At 53.1% G+C, this 19780-nt stretch overlaps 1 protein-coding gene across 3 annotated transcripts in view; it reads right to left on the reverse strand.

Moving 5' to 3' along the window:
- Positions 1-8153: 8153 nt before the first annotated feature.
- Positions 8154-19780, reverse strand: part of USP31 (ubiquitin specific peptidase 31) — a 29192-nt gene continuing 17565 nt past the window's right edge. The window contains exons 12-17 of one of the 3 annotated variants that reach the window (XM_062503443.1): positions 18683-18802; positions 18302-18527; positions 17762-17920; positions 16916-17068; positions 14371-15926; positions 8154-8228 (exon numbers count right to left, since the gene is read on the reverse strand). In XM_062503443.1, coding sequence (XP_062359427.1) covers positions 14386-15926; positions 16916-17068; positions 17762-17920; positions 18302-18527; positions 18683-18802 — 2199 coding nt within the window. In that variant the 3' untranslated portion in view covers positions 8154-8228; positions 14371-14385. Of the gene's footprint in view, positions 8229-8486; positions 15927-16915; positions 17069-17761; positions 17921-18301; positions 18528-18682; positions 18803-19780 lie in introns of those variants that run through there. The other 2 variants (XM_062503442.1, XM_062503445.1) reach the window with 2 other exon arrangements.

The raw sequence follows: 19780 nt of genomic DNA on the forward strand, positions 1-19780 counted from the left end.
TCCCCAGGGCACTGTGGCACTGAGGAGAGCACAGGTCATTTCTGTGCCACCACCAAACTCAGAACCTCATCGAAGAATGAAATCAGGTCGGTTTGACAGAATCTACTTTTGCTCAACCACACTGACAGGCATGAATTTATATTCCCAGGCTCTAATTCTCCCATTAATTGAATTTTGCAGTGCATTTTCCACATGTTTGCCCAGGATTAATGTCAGGCTAATTGGATGCAGTTGTCCAAACCATCTCACTCACTCACTCACTCTGCTGTCTCTCTGTATGCTCTCCTCCCACCTGACTCAAGGCTCCAGCTCCTCAGGATCAAGGGGGAAGCTCCAAGGGGAGCTGCTTCTGACCCTGAGAGGTTGAAACCTCTCTCTTAGGGCCAGGCTGCCCAGGACCCTGCAGCAGTACCCAGCACCAGCACTGCACTTACCACATGGCCAGGACCCAGCCCAGCTCACGCTCTCAGCCTGGCACAGCTCAGACCTGGCACATTTCCCCTTATCCTCACCATCCTCTGCACAGCCAGAGCAGAGCAGGAGGCAACGCTGCCAGCGTTAGATGGGGCAGGGAAGGAGGGGACACCCAGTGCCTGCAGCCACACTGATGGAGCATTCTCTGAAAACCCCCTGTGCCTGCAGGATCCCAGCTGGGGCATGTCCTGCACCACACACTGCTCACAGCTGCCTGCTTGGGGCCACCCGAGTCACCTGTGTGGCACAGCCATGGAGACAGCCCTGTCCCACAGCCTCGAGGACACACACATCCCCCGTGGCATCACTGGCACATGTGACACAGCCCACCCTGCTGCTCTGCCCACCACAGTCCTGCAGGGCTTGCAGAGCTGCTGCTTCCCTTGTGCTTTTTTCCCCACTTGAAACCTTCTTGAGCATTTAATAGATCATTTGCATCTTGAAGATTAATTTTTTAAAAACCTTTTTAATGAAGGTGCTTGGCCATGCACATACCTGCATGTGCTGTCCTGGCTCATGCCATACGAACCACTGCTACTTGTGGGAAAGCTGATTAAAGGTAATCATGAAAACCTCATTAGACCTCATTTACATAAGTTACACAGAGAAATTTCCTATCCTTTGATCCTGGCCATCACAGTCCATGAGACCCCTCTGCACACTGAGTTCAAAAGCAGGAACACATCACAGCCCTGCACGAGCCAACCCCTGAGCTCTGCTCTGGGCCACAAGAACTGCGCTGGGCCAGCAGCTCTCTCTGGGCTGGCCCGTGCCACGTGCATGGCAAGGGGAGCGTGTCCTGCAGCACAGACACCCATGCATGGCACTGTCAGCACATCCTGCCTGCCCTGAGCACGCCCTGCCTGCCCTGCACGAGAGCACAGCCTGCAGCACACAGCACCTGACCCTGCCCTGGCATCCCTTGGTCCAAGAAGTGTCACCTCTGTCACCCCCACCTGACACAAGGCTTTGCCCCTGGCCCCAACCCAACTGTCCAGCAGCAAGAGCAGCACTGCTGGGAAGAGAAAATACCAAAAAATGCCCCTGGGGAACACCAAGTTCCTGTTCCCTGCACATTTACATCATCTCCAGCACCACTCATCCTCACCTCAATAATGTGCTGGTGGCTACACTGGGGCTCAACACAGCTACTGGTGACAGTGACAGTCACACTGCCGAGGTGCCCACAAGCCTCCGTGTGCCAGCACAGCTCCCTCACACCCAGCAGACCCATGGCCTTTCACACTCCTGGTACTGCAGCATTGCAATTGGCACCTGCCATGCCGTAAAAACATTGGGGCATTAAACATAGTAGATAAAATTCCCTCCACTATTAAAGTCGCTCACATCCTGGAAATCTGAGCAGTGAGCAGTACAATTTCACCCAATGATAGGACTGGATTAAGTTCTCCCCACTAAAGCCTCTTACTGTACGAAAAAGACCATTAGCAACCATGGCAATCAATAGGCACTGGCTGCGGAGCTGCAACACCCGGCTCAGCCCAGAGCCCCAGTTAGCCCGGGGCTCCTGCACGGGCTCTGCGGGAAGGAGCGGGCTGGAGCCGGGCTCGGTGCGGTTCTGCTGCCAGCACTGGCAGCTGGCTGGGAGGAACCCACGAGAACAACCAGGGACGCGTTCCCAGCAGGAGCCGGAGCTGCCAGGCACAAGCCGCGGTGATGGAGCGCTGTCCGATGGGAGCGCTTCTCGTCCTTCCCCCGCTGTCTCTGGGGCTGCTCAGTTCTTGCCACGGCAGACAGGGCTGGGAGCTTTTCCCCTCAGCCCCTGAAGTGGCCACTCCAGAGCCCTCAGCTCCAGGAGCCAGGCTGGGAGCGCGGGGACCACGGGGCGCTAGCCTCGAGATGGAATTTCCAGCGATCCTCCGGAGGATAATTCACACCCTACAAAAAACAGATGCAACACAAGTGAGAGGAAGACTTTCCTGGGTTTTATAAAAACACTCAGTAATAGCAAGCGAGGGCAATACATTATTTAAAGGCTTTTCCAAGGGAAGAAAATGATTTCAGCTTAGTTAGCTTTTTAGGACATGCTAGCAGGGAGCGCAGCGCTGCGGGCAGCAGGGCGGGCACTGGAGTGGGGCGATGCACGGAGCCTGCGGGCAGAGGGCACGGGGCACCGAACCGGGCGCTTGACCGGGCACAGAACCGGGCACAGAACCGCGCACAGAACCGGGCACCGGACCGGGCACAGAACCGGGCACCGGGGCCAGCCCAGCGCCGGTGGCTCCGGACACAGCGCGGACGGGACGCGGAGTGCCCAGAGCCCCGCAGGGTGTCAGGGACGCGCCGACAGGAATGCGGTGATGATGGAGAGAGCGGCACAGCAGCGCTGTGGTGCGGGCACGCTGATGAATTAGGTGTCAGTGGGTTTAATCCAGAGTCATTAGCCATGCTGAACGTCCGCATATCATTTGTTAAACTAATGGATCGCTGGAGGTCATTCGGTAATAAGGAAGGGAGAGGATGGTTATTAGTTTTTATCAGACATTAATTGGCCAAAATCGATTGCTTGTTTGGTGTCTGCAGTGCTGTGGGGGTGTTCCCCCAGCAGCCCCCGGCCCGGGCCGGCACAGCCCCGGCGGCAGCGGCTGCCTCAAACCGGACCTGGGACCGGACCTCAAACCGGACCCTGAACCGGACCTGAACCGGACCTGGGACCGGACCTCAACCCGGATCTGGGACCGGACCTCGGGCCGCTGCCATCGCCGAGCGTTTCCCCACAGCCTGTGCCAGGCTCTGCCCAGGGTCCGTGACCAGCAGCCCGTCCCGGGGCAGTGCCAGCAGCAGCGGACCCGCTCTGCCCCGCTCTGCCCCGCTCTGCCCCGCTCTCCCAGCCCTCCGAGCTCCCCCAGCCGTGGCACGGAGAAGCAGAAATGAGCTGGGAACCACTCAGGTGATGTCAGATTTATCTAACAAGTTTCCAAATGAAAACTAGCATTTGGACTTACTGCATTCAGGCTCAAAATTTGATTACATTTTTCTACAGCTGTAAATCTGCTTTCCTTTCTGCAACATTATTATTAAAGCCAGTATTGAATTGGTGGTGTGATACGTAAAATTTCAATCCTGGCTTTGACATTCCAGGAAGTTAAAAACCAATTACAGTGTGTGCTTTGCCTCAGGACAGAATGAATCATTGAACACAGCCACTTCACCGAGAGAAATTAAAGGCTGAAGCAGCAACATGGAGAAGGTATTACGTTAAAAATCAAAGGTCAATTAAAGAAAAACTGAGTCTATTTTATTTTTACTATTTTGCTTACATTTTCATTCCTTTCTGATGAACAAGGAGACTAAATAAACCTGCACTTGTATTTATGTGCCAGGTAATAAATCCGGGCTGAAGCCGGTTTCAAGAGCTGAGAGGAAACATTGAGGTGATAAAAACTCCCAATAACCAGCATTAATCTCACTGTAACAAAGCCAGCACAGCAATAGGGCAGCACTGCCCTCCCTGCAGTGGCAGTCGCCCCCACAGCCGAGCTTGAGGTACCCAGGGGACAATGTCCCAGTCCCCGACACTCTGAGCCCACAGAATGGGCTCACAGCCCACTCTGAGCCCCCTTTTGGCCCAAGCTTGGCTGCGCCACGCCAAGGACAGGCAGCACCAACCGCAAAAGGTGTGGAAGAGGGTCCAAGCCAGCACCGTGGAGTGCAAAGAGCTTCGTGTCCCACAGCCAACACCTCCCTGGGGACTCTGGAGCCCGCGGGGATGCACGGGGTGTGGAAGCACCGCAGGTGCCACCGGCCCTACAATACAAATCACTCCATTAACAGTGAAGCACCGGCCCAGCTCCCTGCCCGAGACCTGCAGAGCTAATGTCACAGCCCGTGAACCCATCCAGCCCCGGCGGAGCTGCCACCAAGCTCCTCCTAACCAGGCGTGACAAGAGCTCTGACTCCAGGGGCAGGACCGGCCCAGGGACAGGGACAGGCATTTACCGGTGTCCTAGAACAGGGACCCGGACAGGGACAGGCATTTACCGATGCCCCAGAGCAGGGACAGGGACAGGGACAGGCATTTACCGATGCCCCAGAGCAGGGACAGGGGCAGGGTTTTATCCCCAAGCTGCGGTGGGAGGTGCTGATCCCTCCTGAAACAGAACAGATCGCTTGCAGTTGCCTCGTTCGGCAGCAGCCTGTCAGAGCAGATGCCTTCAACATGAGCTCTAATGGATAATCCACACCTTGAAATGCAGTCTATCATCTGCTCGTTACCCTCAATAAATCATTCGCAAAATATTAAAATGCTTAAGGACTGTCAGAGGGGCTCCAGGAGCGGCTTTGCAATGCGCGCAGTGCCTGCTACAGGAGCAGAGGGATTCAGGCAGCGGCAGATTTATTTTATCCACAGTCTGGAGCACTGAGCAGGGCAGCGGCGCTGGGCGAGCCGCCCCGTCAGCGCTGCCGAGACAGCCTGACCCCAGCTCTGGAAACTCATCAGGGCTGTTAGGAAGTGCACCCGTACTCCAGGGAGCCGGTTCCGCAAGATTAAAACGGGAGCGTTCTGTGGAGTGCTCACGGAGCACTCACTGAGTGAGCCACAGGGAGACAGCGAGCTGATGGATTCCCAGACAATTTAGACTCATTTCAATAAAACCACAATTAGACGGCAGCAAATGACGGGGAGAGCAGCTGCTCCAGCAGCGGGACACCCGACACGACACGTGCCACAGAGCAGTGTGTGTCTGCAGGTGGGGACACAGGGGTGCCTGGGCTGGGGGCTCAGGAGCTCCTCCCGGGGCTGGGCTGTGAGTGCCAGGTGCCTTCTAATCCCAGGGACCTGCTCCCCAAGGACCCCACGCGCCCAGACCTGCAGGAACACAGCAGTGGGATGAAGACCCACAGGTCCAGGAATCCACCACCAGGCTCACTCCACAAAGCCAGCAGCATCCATCACCAGGGGAGACCCCCAGAGGGGCTGGAGGAGCTGGAGCAAGGCCATGGGAAAGAGCTGGGGAGATTGCCCAGCAGCAGAGCCCTCCAGCCCCAGCCCAGCCTGCTGCCCACTGGCTCCTGCCACCCACAGCAGGAGACCAAGCTCCAGGCAGAAGGGGACATTTTATGGACCCAGGTCCTGTGGGATCAAGAGTCCAGCCAGACCCTCAACCGCCATGGGAAGGGGCACAGGAGATGAGAAAGGAGAACTCCATGTCTTCAACAGCCCCTCAGGCCTCCCCTGCCCACAAGGTGGCCCAGCCCAAGGGGCTTCTAATGGTCCCCTTCCCCCAAAAGTCCCCGTGCCCCCAACCCGGGGACCCACTGTAAAATGGTAAATCCACCCTGGACCCAGCCAGAAGCTGAGGTCACCATTTCTTATTAAAAGATGGGTTTTTCCTCTACGATGGACTAGTTTTATGTTCCCATAAATTGCCAACAGTTAGCCAGATCCCCACAAAGCCAAGATCGATACCTGGCTTAGGGGAAAAAGTGCTGAGGAAGGAAAAACACCCCCATTAGATGAAAATTTAAGAGTCCGGGGGTAGGGGTGACAGTGCCTAATGTGTTACAATTTATTAACAGCCTCCCAGAGGGTTTTGTTCTGGCTCTCAGAGACAGGCAGGTGTCCCACCAGGCAGTCACACACCCCCTCTGTGCCCCCTGTCCTGGTTGGCAAAAGCTTTAACCATTCCCATGTAGTTTGGCATCTCCAGCCAAACAGAGGGTGGTGTTCCTGGCTCCTCTGGTTCACCCATCAGCAGGGGAACCCCGCTGGTGCTCCCTGAGCTGGCAGCAGCCACACTACAGCCCATGGGACAGGTGGCAGCCAGCCCCAGACCAGGCTCTGGGGGCATAGGGACCAAGGGAACACCTGGCACTCCCCCACCGGTGCTCCTCAGGGATGCAGCCCCATCCCCAGGGTGTCACAAGCCTGTGCCCAACTCTGCAGTACTCTAATCCCAGTTAAACACAGCACAATCCCAGCCCAGGAGCAACATCTGGGAGCCCCAACCCTGGGCTCCCCTCCCAACCTCACTCTAAGCATTGCCAAGTCCTGCCCTGCCCTCCCAGGCACCAAGTGCCTGCCACAGGCCCTCAGAAAGTGGGAGGCAATAGAATTGATCACTCGAAGATCAAAGTTCTCAATTTTTCTCAGTTTTCCACAGACCTCTCACTCCTTCCCAGGTAGGATGGCGCATGGCAGTGGGCTCTCTGTTAAATCCTGTGGCCAGAAAAACCCAGCTGGATTGGAGAAATGTTGGCAAATATAATAGACACAAGTACATTAACTCTAATTCTGCAAAGCCTTTGGCTATATTAATCTCTCTTTAATGTAATCACCTATAAATAAATGATGACCCATGATTTAATACAACATCTGCCATCCCCACTTCTATGCAAGATGTGAAGCAGTGCCTCTGGTCCATGGTAGGGGTGGGACTCGTGTGTGTGACTGGCCAGGACAGCCAGCAGCTCCTCAGCTCCAGCTCACAATGCCCAGCAGGATGGATGAAACACAGACCAAGGCTCCATGGCAGGGCCTGGCAGGGGACACGTGTAGCCCCAGGCCCCAGGAGCCGTGTGGGCAAGGGGTGATGGAGCACAGCTGTTGATACACACACCAACATCACCATTTCTGTAACCACCACCAGGCAAGGGGAGAGCAGGACAAGCCACCTGGAGATTTGGGGACCAAGGGGGTTTGGTGAGCACCCAAGGGGCATGGGGCACACATTGATAATGCTGCTCACCTGTGCAACACTGCCCCTCTGCAAAAATATGCACGGAGGAAGAGAGAAAAAGAACCCTTGAGAACCAAAAGCGGTTGAAAGATGAGTTTGTGAAGCCCAACCCAGCCCTGGTGCACTGATCCGAGGGCTCACAGGAGCATGGGGACCCGAGTTCACACTGGAAAGCCCCCCAGGCACGGGGGAGGGGAACGACACAATCTTCCATCCTTGTTCCCACAGAACACCCTGGATTGCTGAAGCCTTCCATGCCCTGTTTGCCCTGAGAATGGGCAGCCCAGCAGGGGCTGGTGCCTGCAGCTGGGGCTGCTGGAGCTCTCCCAGCCCAGGGCTGGGTCACGAGGAAACAATCCACCAAGGACAGAGCTTGTCCGTTCAGCACCCAGGAGCAGCTGCCTGTCCTTCTCCTGCCTTCCTCCATCCTCATCCTCGCTGGGCTGAGGTGGGTGGCAGCAGGAACAGCCCATCCACACTCCCATCTGGCAGCCACACTCTCCACTGCTGCACATCCTGCTGAAGGAAAAAGTCTTTAGTTAGTTCAGAGCTGGAGGAGCTCCAAGCCTCCGGTGCCTGCAGACGGCAGAAGCCACTCAGGCCACCCCTGCCCTCAATACCTTTGGCCATGCTGTAGGCAGGGGTGGCCTCAGGGTCTCCCTCAGGGTCTCCCGGAGCTGTGGGGATCTGCCTGGGGGTCTCCTGGCCCCAAATGCCATAGAACCTGGGTGCATGTGTCCCTCCTGTCTGGAGCTCGGCCTCACAGCTGCGGGGGGCAGTGGGCATGGATGGGGCTGGGGATAGCAAGGGACTGCTCTGTGCTGAGAAGCCCCTTCACGTGGTGGGCTGAGCCCCAACATGAGCCATGATGGATGGACAGGGAACACTCCCACCTCTGCCTGACCAGGTGTGAGCCCTCAAACTCCAAAGAGGAATCGGATCCCATGCCCTGCCCTGGGGCTCACAGACCAAACTCACCAGCACAGGGCTCTGGGGCAGGTCCCACACCCAGTCAGGACCATGGCCTCGCTCTGCAGGACCTGGACTGATGGTCTGTGGAGAGAGAAGCTTCAGGAACAGCTCTGGGGAATAGAGGAGCCCGTGTCCCTCCCCAGCACACAGCTCTGTGCCAAGCCAGACTCTGGGTTTGGTGTCCCCAGAGGAGCCCCGGGGCACACAGGGAAGCTCCCAAGCCCATGCCCCCATCCTGGGCAGGAACACAGCAAGGCTGAAGCCTGCAGCCTGGAAAAATGCTCACTCAGGCAGGATGCCTAGTAATAAATTTATTGTACTTTATTACATATTCCCCTTTTTGCACTTAATTCCAATTCCTCATATTCAAACTCTTCTTTCTGAAAGAAAATTATTTTTAACATAAAAATATAAATTCTGCATATTAAAAGTGCATACACCTTGAATAATAAAACATACAAATAAATAATAAAAGGCATTGACACAGTCTCATGCAGTTGTCCTCAAATAATTTAAAATTTATGGTACAATGTTCAACCCCAAGTAGACAGCCTGCTTTCCAATTACTGTACAGGTGAAAAACATTAAAATACAGAGGAGAATATCAAAGGTGTGGGAAAGCCCCACGTCCCTGTACCAGGTACAGTGATGTGACATGCAGTTTGAGAACTGTAGATATTCCAGTGTAAAATCTGACATCGCATCCAGAAGAGAAATTGCATTTGCAACAGGACTTAAAATTCAATTTTAACCAATGGTGAGGCACAGGTGGTGAGCAAATCTGTACAAATTCTTACTTGGAAGGCCACAGGACAATAAAGGAGCCACTGGTGGCCTGGATTCCCTTGTGTTACCCTACCCAAGGCAATTAGCACCTCCAGAGGGGTTATTGCACTCACAAATGCCACACGAGCCTGAGGCCAGGGTGTGGCTGCAGGTCTGAGTGAGCCGGGACTGGTGGTTTCGCTTAGTTTTAATCTGTGTCTTTTTTTTTAAAAAAAAAAAAACACTATTTGCAGATAAATTGAGTGCTATCACCTTTAAAAAAATAGAGTCCCTAAGCCTTTAGATCTAACACAGACACTGTACAAGTTTTCAGGTGCTTTTCTTTTACAAAATAAAGCTCTTATTAGTAACTGCTTTACGATGCTTTTGTTGAGAAAACCATGTAGGACTTTCATCTCACCACAGATTAAAACTAAATTTCAGTTCCCTCCACAGGTATCATTAGATACTGCCAAATTCTTTTGGATTAGTAGGCAAATGATAAAGATTAAAAAAAAAAAAAAAAACAAACAAACAAAAAAAAAATATATATATAAAACATCACCCAACAGTAAAATTATTTGGAATGTTGTTTCCAAACCCTGTCCATGCCAGCTGACCAAGGGAAGGGCACCTGCAGGGCCAAGAAGCAGGAGGAGTCCAGGGACCTGCAGGAAGGCCAGGCCACGCAGCACACACGGCTGCCCCGGGGACCTGCTGTCCCACAGGACACGGCTCAGACCCCAAGAGCAGCACAGGGCCCCAGAAAGGCAAAGCCCCGAGAGCAGGGTGGGCAGCAGGAGGCAGCTGGGAACCGCTCCCCCCCCAAGGACACTCAGAGCAGCTCTGTGTGCCTGCACAGCCCCTCCTCGCAGCCCCTGACACTGCACGCAACAGCAGCTACACACAGAACCCTGAGCAGGTCACCCTGCTAACAAAAGGAAAAACAACACAAAATAGAAATCGGCTTGCTCTCGTTTCCCTGCTCCAAGCCCTCTAACCTTATGTTCCGCTCCAGCCTTGTCAGTAACGCAGAATCCTGCAAAGGAAAAGAGCCAGAGATGTGCAAAGGAAGCAGGGACCCAGGGCCATGCTCCTGTGTGCCAGCAGCAGCTGCGGCAGGAGGCAGCAGCACAGACTCCAAGCGGTGCCCTGGAGCCCGCGGCTGGGTGAGAGGCTTGCATAGTTAGTAGGGACATGCACTGGGGACAGCACGGCCATGCAAGCTGCCTCCAACCCAGGAAAAGGGTTGGGCATGCTCGAGTTTCAGCTTCAGAAAGCAAAACCCCTGCAGCGACGGCGGATGAGGGCGCTTGCAGTGGGAGAAGTGCAATTAAGCTGCTAGCTTTCTATCCTAAGCATCTTTTTATTAATCCATATTCATTAAGTCTGAAAGGGTTAACAATTTACACACCCTAAGTGAGACACAGGTTATAGAGAACTGCAGGCACCAAATTGTCTATCAAATGTGATTAATACAAATAAAAGGTGCCTCTTGAATACACGTCATTGAAAATGTGCTTGTAACTTGAATACTACTAAACACTATCCAAAAGACACAGCCCAAAAAGGGTAAAAAGTCTCTAGGTGACTCCTGTAGGAACTGAGCACTGGAATGAAGGCGCTGCTCTCCTGCGCCCAGAGGGCCAATTCCAGGAGCAGGAGCACATGGCAGACCAGGGATGTGGGCTGAAATGCAAGTCACACGCTGGAGCAGGCCACCCCAACCCAAAGTCACTGGAAACAAGCTGCCAGAATCCCTGCTTTGCCTTGGAGCTCACTCTTTGGGAGCAGGACACTGCTGGGCCTCCCCTTCCCAGGCATTTCCCATCACCACGAGGCATGCCTGTGCTTCCAGGACCTTGGCAGAAGGTCCCAGACCCCCCCATTCCCAGACAGGCTGGGCAGGACACACCTGGCAGCAGCTGCTCCCATCACACTCAGATACCCATGAGACTTCCAGGCCCTACATGGCACCACCCAGGGGAGGTGAGGGTCCCCGGGCAGCAGCAGCCTCTGGGAGATGGCAGAGCCCACCTCCCCCGCAGCCATGAGTGCTTCTGATGACCACCAGGAACTTTAAGACATGACCATGTACATGCAGCTGCTCCAGAATAGCCTCGAGCCATTGCTGCTTGAAGGATCCATATGCAAAGCCACGGTGGTGTTGGCATCTAGGACTTGGCAGATCCCTCTCTCCAGTGCTCCCTCGTACCATGCCACATCCTGGCAGCTGGACAACAATACCATGGATAGGAGCTCCTACACATGGAAGGGACAAGAGGTAAGTCTGCTTTAAAGCAAAGAGAGAAGACTGATGATTTTTCCCCAAATCCCTTTAAAGTAGGGTCTGTAATAACCTACATTCTGTTTCAGAAACATTTATCCTGCTTCATTGATGGAGTCATGACACTGTAACAGCAACAAGGCTTTGATTAACACTCCCCGTGAACAGTTTCCCAGATCCCCCACCCTTCAAGGCTCTCCTGTGCAAGGAAGCTCATTACTACTGAAGGAAGATGTGTGACACCAACAGGCAGAGGTGTGGAGTGCCGTGAGTGGCCCTGATACAGAGCAGACACAGACGTGGAGCAGGGACCTCACTGCCCACGGACTGCACACACACCTGGAGCATGTCCTGTGTCCCACATGAACCCTGGTGCACCCTGCTCAGTCAAACCACCTTGCCTGAGGACACCCCAAGCCAATCTCTCCTGAGCAGAAAACCCACCAGAGAGGAGAGCATCCCACCTGCTCAGAGATGAGGGTACTGTCAGTGCAGCCCCTCCTGCTTGCTCACACTCCTCTGCAGAGCAAGGAGCCTGTGCACCAGGGCTGCCATTCCAGAGGGACAGAAATTCTGTTTGGCAGCATAAAGAGAGCAGATAGTGCTGGAGCTGGCAGCAATTAGCATCAGGAATGATGGAGAATGTGCAGAAAGAGAGTAAGATTGGCATCTCATGGGATTGCAGAGGTTCAACTACTTTTATCAGCTGCTGGAATACCAGGACCTCCATCTCCCTTCTACCCAAATGAGAGCTCCAAGCATCATTGTCTTGCTCCAGATACAAACATTGAACTGGTGTTCAGCTAAAACACGGGTTTGGACATGGCTTCAAATTCCCTTCAGTTGGGCATGCAGCACAGGAGCAAAACCACCTCAAAACCCACACACCAGCTTACAGTTTAAACTCCTTCAGTGAGAGATGACATGAGAAAAGAATGTCATTTGATAAAAATAACCTTTCACAAATGTCCATGGCAAAATGCACAGAAAGTAGTTCTGTCTATTAAATATCCCAAACCGAGTCAGCATAAGCCACTGGAATTACATTCTTGCTAAAAGAGTTGTTATAAGAGAAGAGCCAAGACAGTGTAAGACCTTAATACAGATAAAACCTTAAACAAATACTTCAACATCAACATTTCAGGGAGTAATTTAAGTACTGCAATATGAAGCAAGTCTTATCTGCTCTGCTGGATGTAACAGAAAATAATCCAAGAATAATCCAAGTCATACATTTCAGACACAAGCAATGCAATCTTTGCTTCTTGTTGCTGCAATAAATGAGACTGAAACAACGCCTGGGAGAAGGAATGCATTGAGGGGATGTCATGTTTGGGCTGGAGCAGTCAGGGCATGACACGAGCAGGCTGTGGGCACTGCTGGGGCACGGGAAGGGGATCAACAGGACATCACCAGGACACTGCAAGGGTTACATGGCAGCTGGGCTCATCCCCACACGCTGACTGCAGCTCCACGGCAATCCCAGCTCAGCCCCACACTCACTCCAGGGAGCCAGCAGCCCCCAACCCTTCCCTCCCATACTTGCTGCAGGTGCGTGGTGAGCAGAAATCTGATCACAGAGCAGCAAGGTGCCCAGCAGAGCTGGGGGCAAGGCTGCCTGCAGAGCAAGCAGGACCTCAGCAAGGGAGGTGGCACAGGCCAGTTTGTTATGGGCTGTGTCTGATGGGACAGAGCACACATGTCCCTGGCCCCAACCTATGCCCAGAAAAGCTCTGCCATGGGACTGGACAGGCACAGACCTTGCTCAGCAAAGAGCATGCCCAGCACACTGCCCAGTCACAGCCCACACCACAGGCTGTGGACATAAAGGATACGCAGCATATCAATAAAAATTCATGGAATTTAAAAAAAAAAAAATAAAAAGGATTACACCACATATATGAAAAAGGACTTAAGAAATCCACCTTAAGAAGAACCTTACAGAACTTGAGGAATCTATCTCCCCTGTAAGAAGGGCATGTAAACAAAGACATCAGTAGATGTAGTGTTTTGACCCTGATGGAGGCTGTCATCCAAACAAGAAGGGGAACCTTCCACTGAGGGACATGTGGCAGCCAGACCCATAGGAAGGAGATGAGCATGCCAGAGGGAAGAACATACAGCTTTCCTGTTCTGGAGAACAAGAAAACTGCTCCCCAAACTGGGGGTTTGGTACAGCCCCTCCAAGCCACACAAAGAGGCCTGTCAAAGCATGCTCAGAGAGGGCAGCATGACACTTGATCTAAACTTCACCCCTAGAGATAATGGAGGCTTAATTACACCACTATGATAAGGGTCTGAGCACATTAGGAAATGCTTCTCAGGAGTTTGAACATCCTGACAGCATCATGGCCATCCAGGTGTGTGGACATAACCCTCCCATGGCACTGCTTCCACAGGACGAGCTGGCCAGCAGCTGCTGCCCAGGAATTTCTTCTGTTGTTCAGCAGAGCATTTCAGAAGAAAACAGTTAAACAGGACAGGGAAGAGGTTGCCTTAGGTATGGACAAAGCAAAACTCTTCATAGACACAGCAACAAAAACTGCAGGTTACATTCCAAACTTCCTGCTGTTGGAACGCAAAAATGAAATCTGTTACACAGACACACAGGTACCTTTCTGTCCGTCACTAATGCTAGTCCCTCCTATACTGGCTGAGTATATACCTGAGAAACAACATTAGTGTTGAAATATTGCCCTTTAGAAAGCTTGCAAATGGAGGGGAGCAGGGACAGAGAGTTGAGAGCAGAAAGAAGCGATAGTCTCTCCAGTTTCCTTCGCATCCTCCACAGCTCAGAACAAGGCCATACACCAGTGTGGACACAGCTCACCCAGAACTAGACCAAAGGAATATCAGTTCACAGCTCTGCAAAGCACACCAGTGTCAGTACAACTGGGGGTCAGGTCCCAACTCTCAAATCTGAAGAAAGCTGTTGCACTTTCGACAGAGACTCCTGTACAAGTGCTATGGGACAGCTGCATTCATGTTCAACAATCACTCCAGCTAGGCTACTTGCACCAGTGCTGGCTGCCTGTGGCTATTTGGTTTGATGGCAGAATCAAAGGCGCTTTAACAAACTTGCAGTTAACTTCTCCTCAAAACATACATTAGGCACATGAACAAAAAACAAGAGCTCAGAATAAATTAGCTTCTCAGCAGAAGAAAAGACACCTGGATTGCAGCATTTCACTGAGGTTCCAGAGAAGGCCGTACAGACACCTGCATGCTGGAAGGTAATTTTCTCAGCGGCTTGTCAGCAGACTGCTTGCCACTGGAAGGAGGAGACTGGACTCCGGGATCTAGCTGGGAAGACTTGGACTTGCGACTGGATAGCAGAGAATGTTTGTTAGATGTGGCATCTTTTGAGACAAGTTTTTCTTTTGTAGTGATGTTGGCATTGGTTTGAGAGGCTGGTGGGACACCACCTTTCTCTGGTTTGTCGTCCAGCACATTTTTACTGCCTGACTTGGAACTGACACTCCCTGCCTTTTTTGAAAGCATCGTTGTCTTCCCCAGGTCGGCCGACCGCCGTGTCTCCTTCTGCCTTAAGGCTGATTTAAAGAAAGACAAACCCTTCTCTTCTGACTTGCTGTCCCTCTTCAGCCCCGAGCGTGCCCCGGCGTTTGGGGACCGCAGGTTGGCCATGGAGGAGCTGCGCACGTGCTTGCTGTCCACGGCCCTGCTGTCACTCCTGGAGTGGCTGATGCGAGGGGAGCTCGTTCTGGAGCTGCTGGTAATGCTCGTTTTATCTGACCCCAGGCTGACCTTGGAGCCCTCCCTGCTGAGGCTGCGGTCCGAAGTCCGGCTCTTCCCAGAGGAGGAGCCCTTAGTCAATGAGCCTGATGGGGTTTTCTTGGCAGCTGTGGAGGACGGAGAAGAACCTGACCTCTGCTTCTGTTGAGCTGATGGGACAGATGCCTCCAGGGGCTTCGTGCTGTGGTCCTTCCTAGCCTGAGTGGGAGCAGGAGACCCGTGTCGCCCGCTAACCCTAGAAGAGTCTGTCTTACTCCTAGACCGGGAAGCTTTCTGGGAGCTCTTCAATGGAGGAGAAGAGTGAGAGACTCTGGTCTCTTGGGGAGCTAAGACTGTCCTTCCCTTCCTCAAACTTTTGTCTGGCTCAGAAGCTCCTTTGGAGCTGTGACCCTTCTTGGGGGTGTCATGTGCCTTCTCCGCAGCCAGCCCTGTCCCAGCTGGGGCTTTCACCTCCTTCACTGGGGAGCTGTCCACAGAATCACTCTGGTCGACAAAGGCGATTTGATTGTTGTTATCAAAAGGGTCCAGAGCAGGGTGATTCCTGTCTGGCTGCACAGAGCTTTTCCCATAGCCATCTGAAAGGTCCGAGCTAGATGTCCTTACAACAGACTCTTCCCTGAACGCCCCTTCCATGACAGCCAGAGGGGCTCTGCGAGCTGTCCTGTGCTCTCGCCGGCTGCTGTCACAGGGCTCCAAGTAGCTGCTGGAGAGATTCCTCAGGCTGCCAAAGCACGACGTGGAGACCTTATCATCAGCAGCTTCCCCAATCTTCTCCAGAGTGGAAGCAGAGGTATGTACTGGGGAATCTCCAGAGAAGCGTGATGGGGAGTTGGAGCGGAACTGCAGTTTTGCAGAGAGTGACCACGAGGGCCTGACACCATTTTCACTCACTGCCAGTGGACTGGTGACAGAGGATCTGGATGACAAGCTCTGACGCTGGACACTCCTTACAAACGGTCGAGTTGAAAATCCTCCTGCAGAGAAAGCAAGTGACAGTGTTAGTGGGAAAGCCAAGGCTGCAGCTGGTTTACCCCACCCATCCGCATTTCCCCAGAGCCAAGCAGCCCACCCACAGGACACTATGTGTCTGTCCATGCAGGCTGCAGGCACAGCTTCTTGCACAAAAGCTGAATGAGGAGTCCAACAACTTACTTGCTAGGGGTCACCCAGGACTAACCCTCTGAAGCCTCTAACTGATAACCCAGATTCTTTTCTCATCCCTGAGTGGCAGATCAAACACAAGATTTGCACCTTGAAAGTCCTTGAAACTGGCAACATCACCAGCTAGGATTATGATTCTGTATTAAAGAATACTTCCCAGAGCATTCTGTGAAAGGCAAAGTAGGATTCCTACCTCTAGATCAAGTGATGTAACTGTATTTAGAAACACAAAATATAAGTATTTTAGAAGCGTGACTTTTATGGCCAGATCTGACAGCTGTCACAGCACTGCTGCAAGGACATCTCCACACCAGCTTCCAAATGCTCTGACTGACCAATGAAGCTCCACACCATCCAAAGTTAGAAGGCAATGTGTGAAGGAACCAAGCAAAGCCAGGAACTGAACAGTAACTTGTGTACATGAGTGAATTTACATCTCCCTCCCTCCCTGGGACCATCCAGCAGCAGGCAATTAGTGCTGTGCTGAATCTGTCAGCGCTGTGTCAGCCACGCTGCAAAGGTGATGCACTGAGACCCAGAGAAAACCCAAGCAAAAGATGTTCCTGACCGAGAGGTTTTGCTGATGGCATCTGCTTTCTTTGAAAGGCTCCTTAAGGTCCCTGCTCTGTCCTCCTCCAACTTTTCACATGAGACAGAAGCCCACCCGCACTCCTACCAAGCCAACTCTCGCCTCTCTCAGCTGCTGGAGTAACCACAGATTTTGCAGCCATTTTAGTAAGGATCTTGCAACAGAAAGACAGGCAGCCCCGCAGCAACGTTCCACTGGTACAAGGGTACACACCATCATCTTCACTGCGCTCCCCAGCGAGCTCCACGGACTCGGAGAGCGAGGCGAGCGAGGTGCGGCGCGAGGAGGCGGCGGAGGCCACGCTGGGCTGCTTGCTGCCCGGGAGCCGGCTGACCCAGTGCTCGCACAGCGACGAGCTCGTGGAGCCTGCGGGGACAGGAGGGGGGACACGTCAGCAGCTGCACACGGAGCCCTGGCGGGCCGGGGAGCCGGCACCGCTCTGCACTACGGCACTGCTCTGGCTGACGCCTGGGCCCGGAGCCGGCCCGCGCGGCCCCGGCACCCGGACACCGCCGAGGGAATGGGGCTTTGTTCTCATGGAGCAGTTATGGTCAGAGCAAGACAGAACTGCACTTGTCCCAGTGTGCTGCCAGTACCAGCATGCAGGCAGTGGCAGCATTTCAGCTGCCACCCCAACACCGCAAAAATATCTTTTTTTTTTTTCCAGGGGCAGGTCACCAAGCCTGCAGCAGCCCACAACTCAGCCTGGATTTCACCAACACGTGCACTACTGGTGCCCCCTTGGGACTGACAGCGCTGCCCCAGGGAAGGAACGAGTCACAGTTTGACGTCCTGCACAAAGGCAGCTCTGAGCAGTCACCTGTGGGGGCACAGGGGCTTCCCCCATCTCTGCAGCCTCCCTGTCAAAACAGCCTTAGCAGAAGGAGGTGGAAAGCTCCCACGGCCTCTGACACACAGACACAGGCTCAGACAAATCTTGCAGAGTTCTGGGACACAAGAGTAGGGTTTTAAGCAGAACTGGGTAAAAATTCTCCAGAAGGACAAACTATCCATGAAAGACAACTTAGAGCCACCCCTGGAAGTGCCAGCAGGGCTTACCTGCCACCGAGCTGTTGGCAGACCAGGAGGGGATGGCTGTGCGTCGCTGGTAGAACAAGATGTAAGCTGTCTGCTTGCACACTTCACTTTCAGAAAGTTGCTGAACTTCACTGTCATCGAAGCAGTACCACTGGCCATCAACAGAATTCTTGCAATATGCTAAGAAATAATACATTACTGTAAGACTCCCTCACTCCTACTGCTCTCAGCTTTGCTGTATGATATTTAACATAGCCTCGTCTGCTATGATGGCTCGGAGGACAATGCAAGGAACAGATTTATTCTTGCATCATCTTCCAGTCTGACTGGCAAGATGGAAGCCTGAGGCTGCCAGAACGTAATAAATGGCTCACACTTCAGGACTCTCTTTGTCCAACCTTACCCCTCAGAACAGAACATCATTTGGGGTGGCTCCATCACTTCACCTTCTGTAACTTGTCACACTGCTCCCATCAGTGACTCCCTTCCTGACTCCATACAGAAATAGAACCAGTTTCTTTGTGAAAGGCTCCACCATAGACAGCATAGCAGGACACTTGCCTGTATAGTGTCCCCCTTGCATGGTGCCATGGTGGTTGCAGACAGCATACAGGTCATAGATGTAGTCCTCAGGATCTCTGCCAAGGCCATAAGGCTTCCTCCAAGGTGACCAGTGTGATGGCAGGCTCCAGCTGCTCTGGCTGCGTTTCACAACGTGAGGAGTCATGTCCAAGCCACTCAAGGGAAATTTAACCATGTTCTGAAGTTTCATCCTTCGGTCTCCTTCCTGTGCACAGAGAAGACCATGAGCTGCAGAGGCCAAAGCCACCATGCCTGGGAAAAGCCCAAGTGAGGAACACACAGGGCAGAAGGGCTGCTTCTGAAGAGGGGAGTTACTCACATCACAAAGCAGTCCTCCAGCAACACCACAGGCATCCTTACCTGCCTAAACCTTTTGAGATGTATGATGAGAACATCAGGTAAGGTCCAGAGGCTCAGTGTGATGCTGCCCTGCTGCAGCTGCTTACAGTGTGGGCATCGCCATGCATCATCTGGGGCAAGCTACAAGGAATAGGTAGGGGTGGGTATTGGTTTTCAAATTCCAAGGCAGCCTGCACCACACCACTGTTCCTCTTGCTGCCCCAAGCCCAGTGCAAACATTGACCCCTACGCCTCATCTCCCTCCAGCATTTATCAAGCTCACTGGAAATGCAGGGCTCCCAGTGATGCTTTTCAAAGTGACAAGCAGAGGCAGTGTGTGCTTCATTCAGGAGGCACTTCCTGCTGCAAGGCAGAATTCAGCCAGTGCTGCTATGCAGAGCACCTTTTTGCACCTAATAAACACCAGTGCCTTGGAAGTGGAGAATAAGGAAAAGGAAAAACCAAGGCAAAAAGCAGGCAGACTTGGCAGCCTGGAAAGTATTCACAAAAGGAAACCAGCAGTAGAAAAAAAGCAGGGAAAAAAAGTAAAGTGTACTTTGGATGTCCCCTCTGACACCTCACTGCCCTCTGGGAACCCTCTTCCTCTGCAGTCCCAGTAGCACAGTTACACACTGAACACTCTGCCTGTTCCCCAAGCCTCCCTCCACAGCCCAGTGCTCAGAGCACTCAGCAGCCACAGAGATTTAAGCTGTCAAACAACTCTTCCCCCGCCTCTGAAAGAACCAACAAGAGAGGCTCCCAAATTATTACAGCTCAGCCCTGGGTCCAAAGACTACCTCCACATGAGTCCTTTGAACAGCAGATTAGAGATTGAAGGAATTCAGATGGCTTCCATGTGCCAGGTAAGGGCCAGGTCAGAGCCTCTCTAGCCTGCCTGTGGCACACCATCACTCCTGTCTCTTCAGCCTCACACAAGGAGCAGAGCCAGAGTAGGGGAGCAGCCACACTCCTGCAGAACTGAGCTCAGTGGTCACTGTGCTGCTGTTTGAGAGGGTCCCACTCAGTGGGGGCTGCCTGAGCCCACCCCAGCCCTGCTCAAGCTTGGGAACACACAGTTGCTCCAGGACATTCCCATGAAGCCACACGGTCCTAAACCTT

This window comes from Cinclus cinclus, chromosome 16 (assembly GCF_963662255.1).
Source record: "Cinclus cinclus chromosome 16, bCinCin1.1, whole genome shotgun sequence".
Classification (NCBI taxonomy): Eukaryota; Metazoa; Chordata; class Aves; order Passeriformes; family Cinclidae; genus Cinclus; species Cinclus cinclus.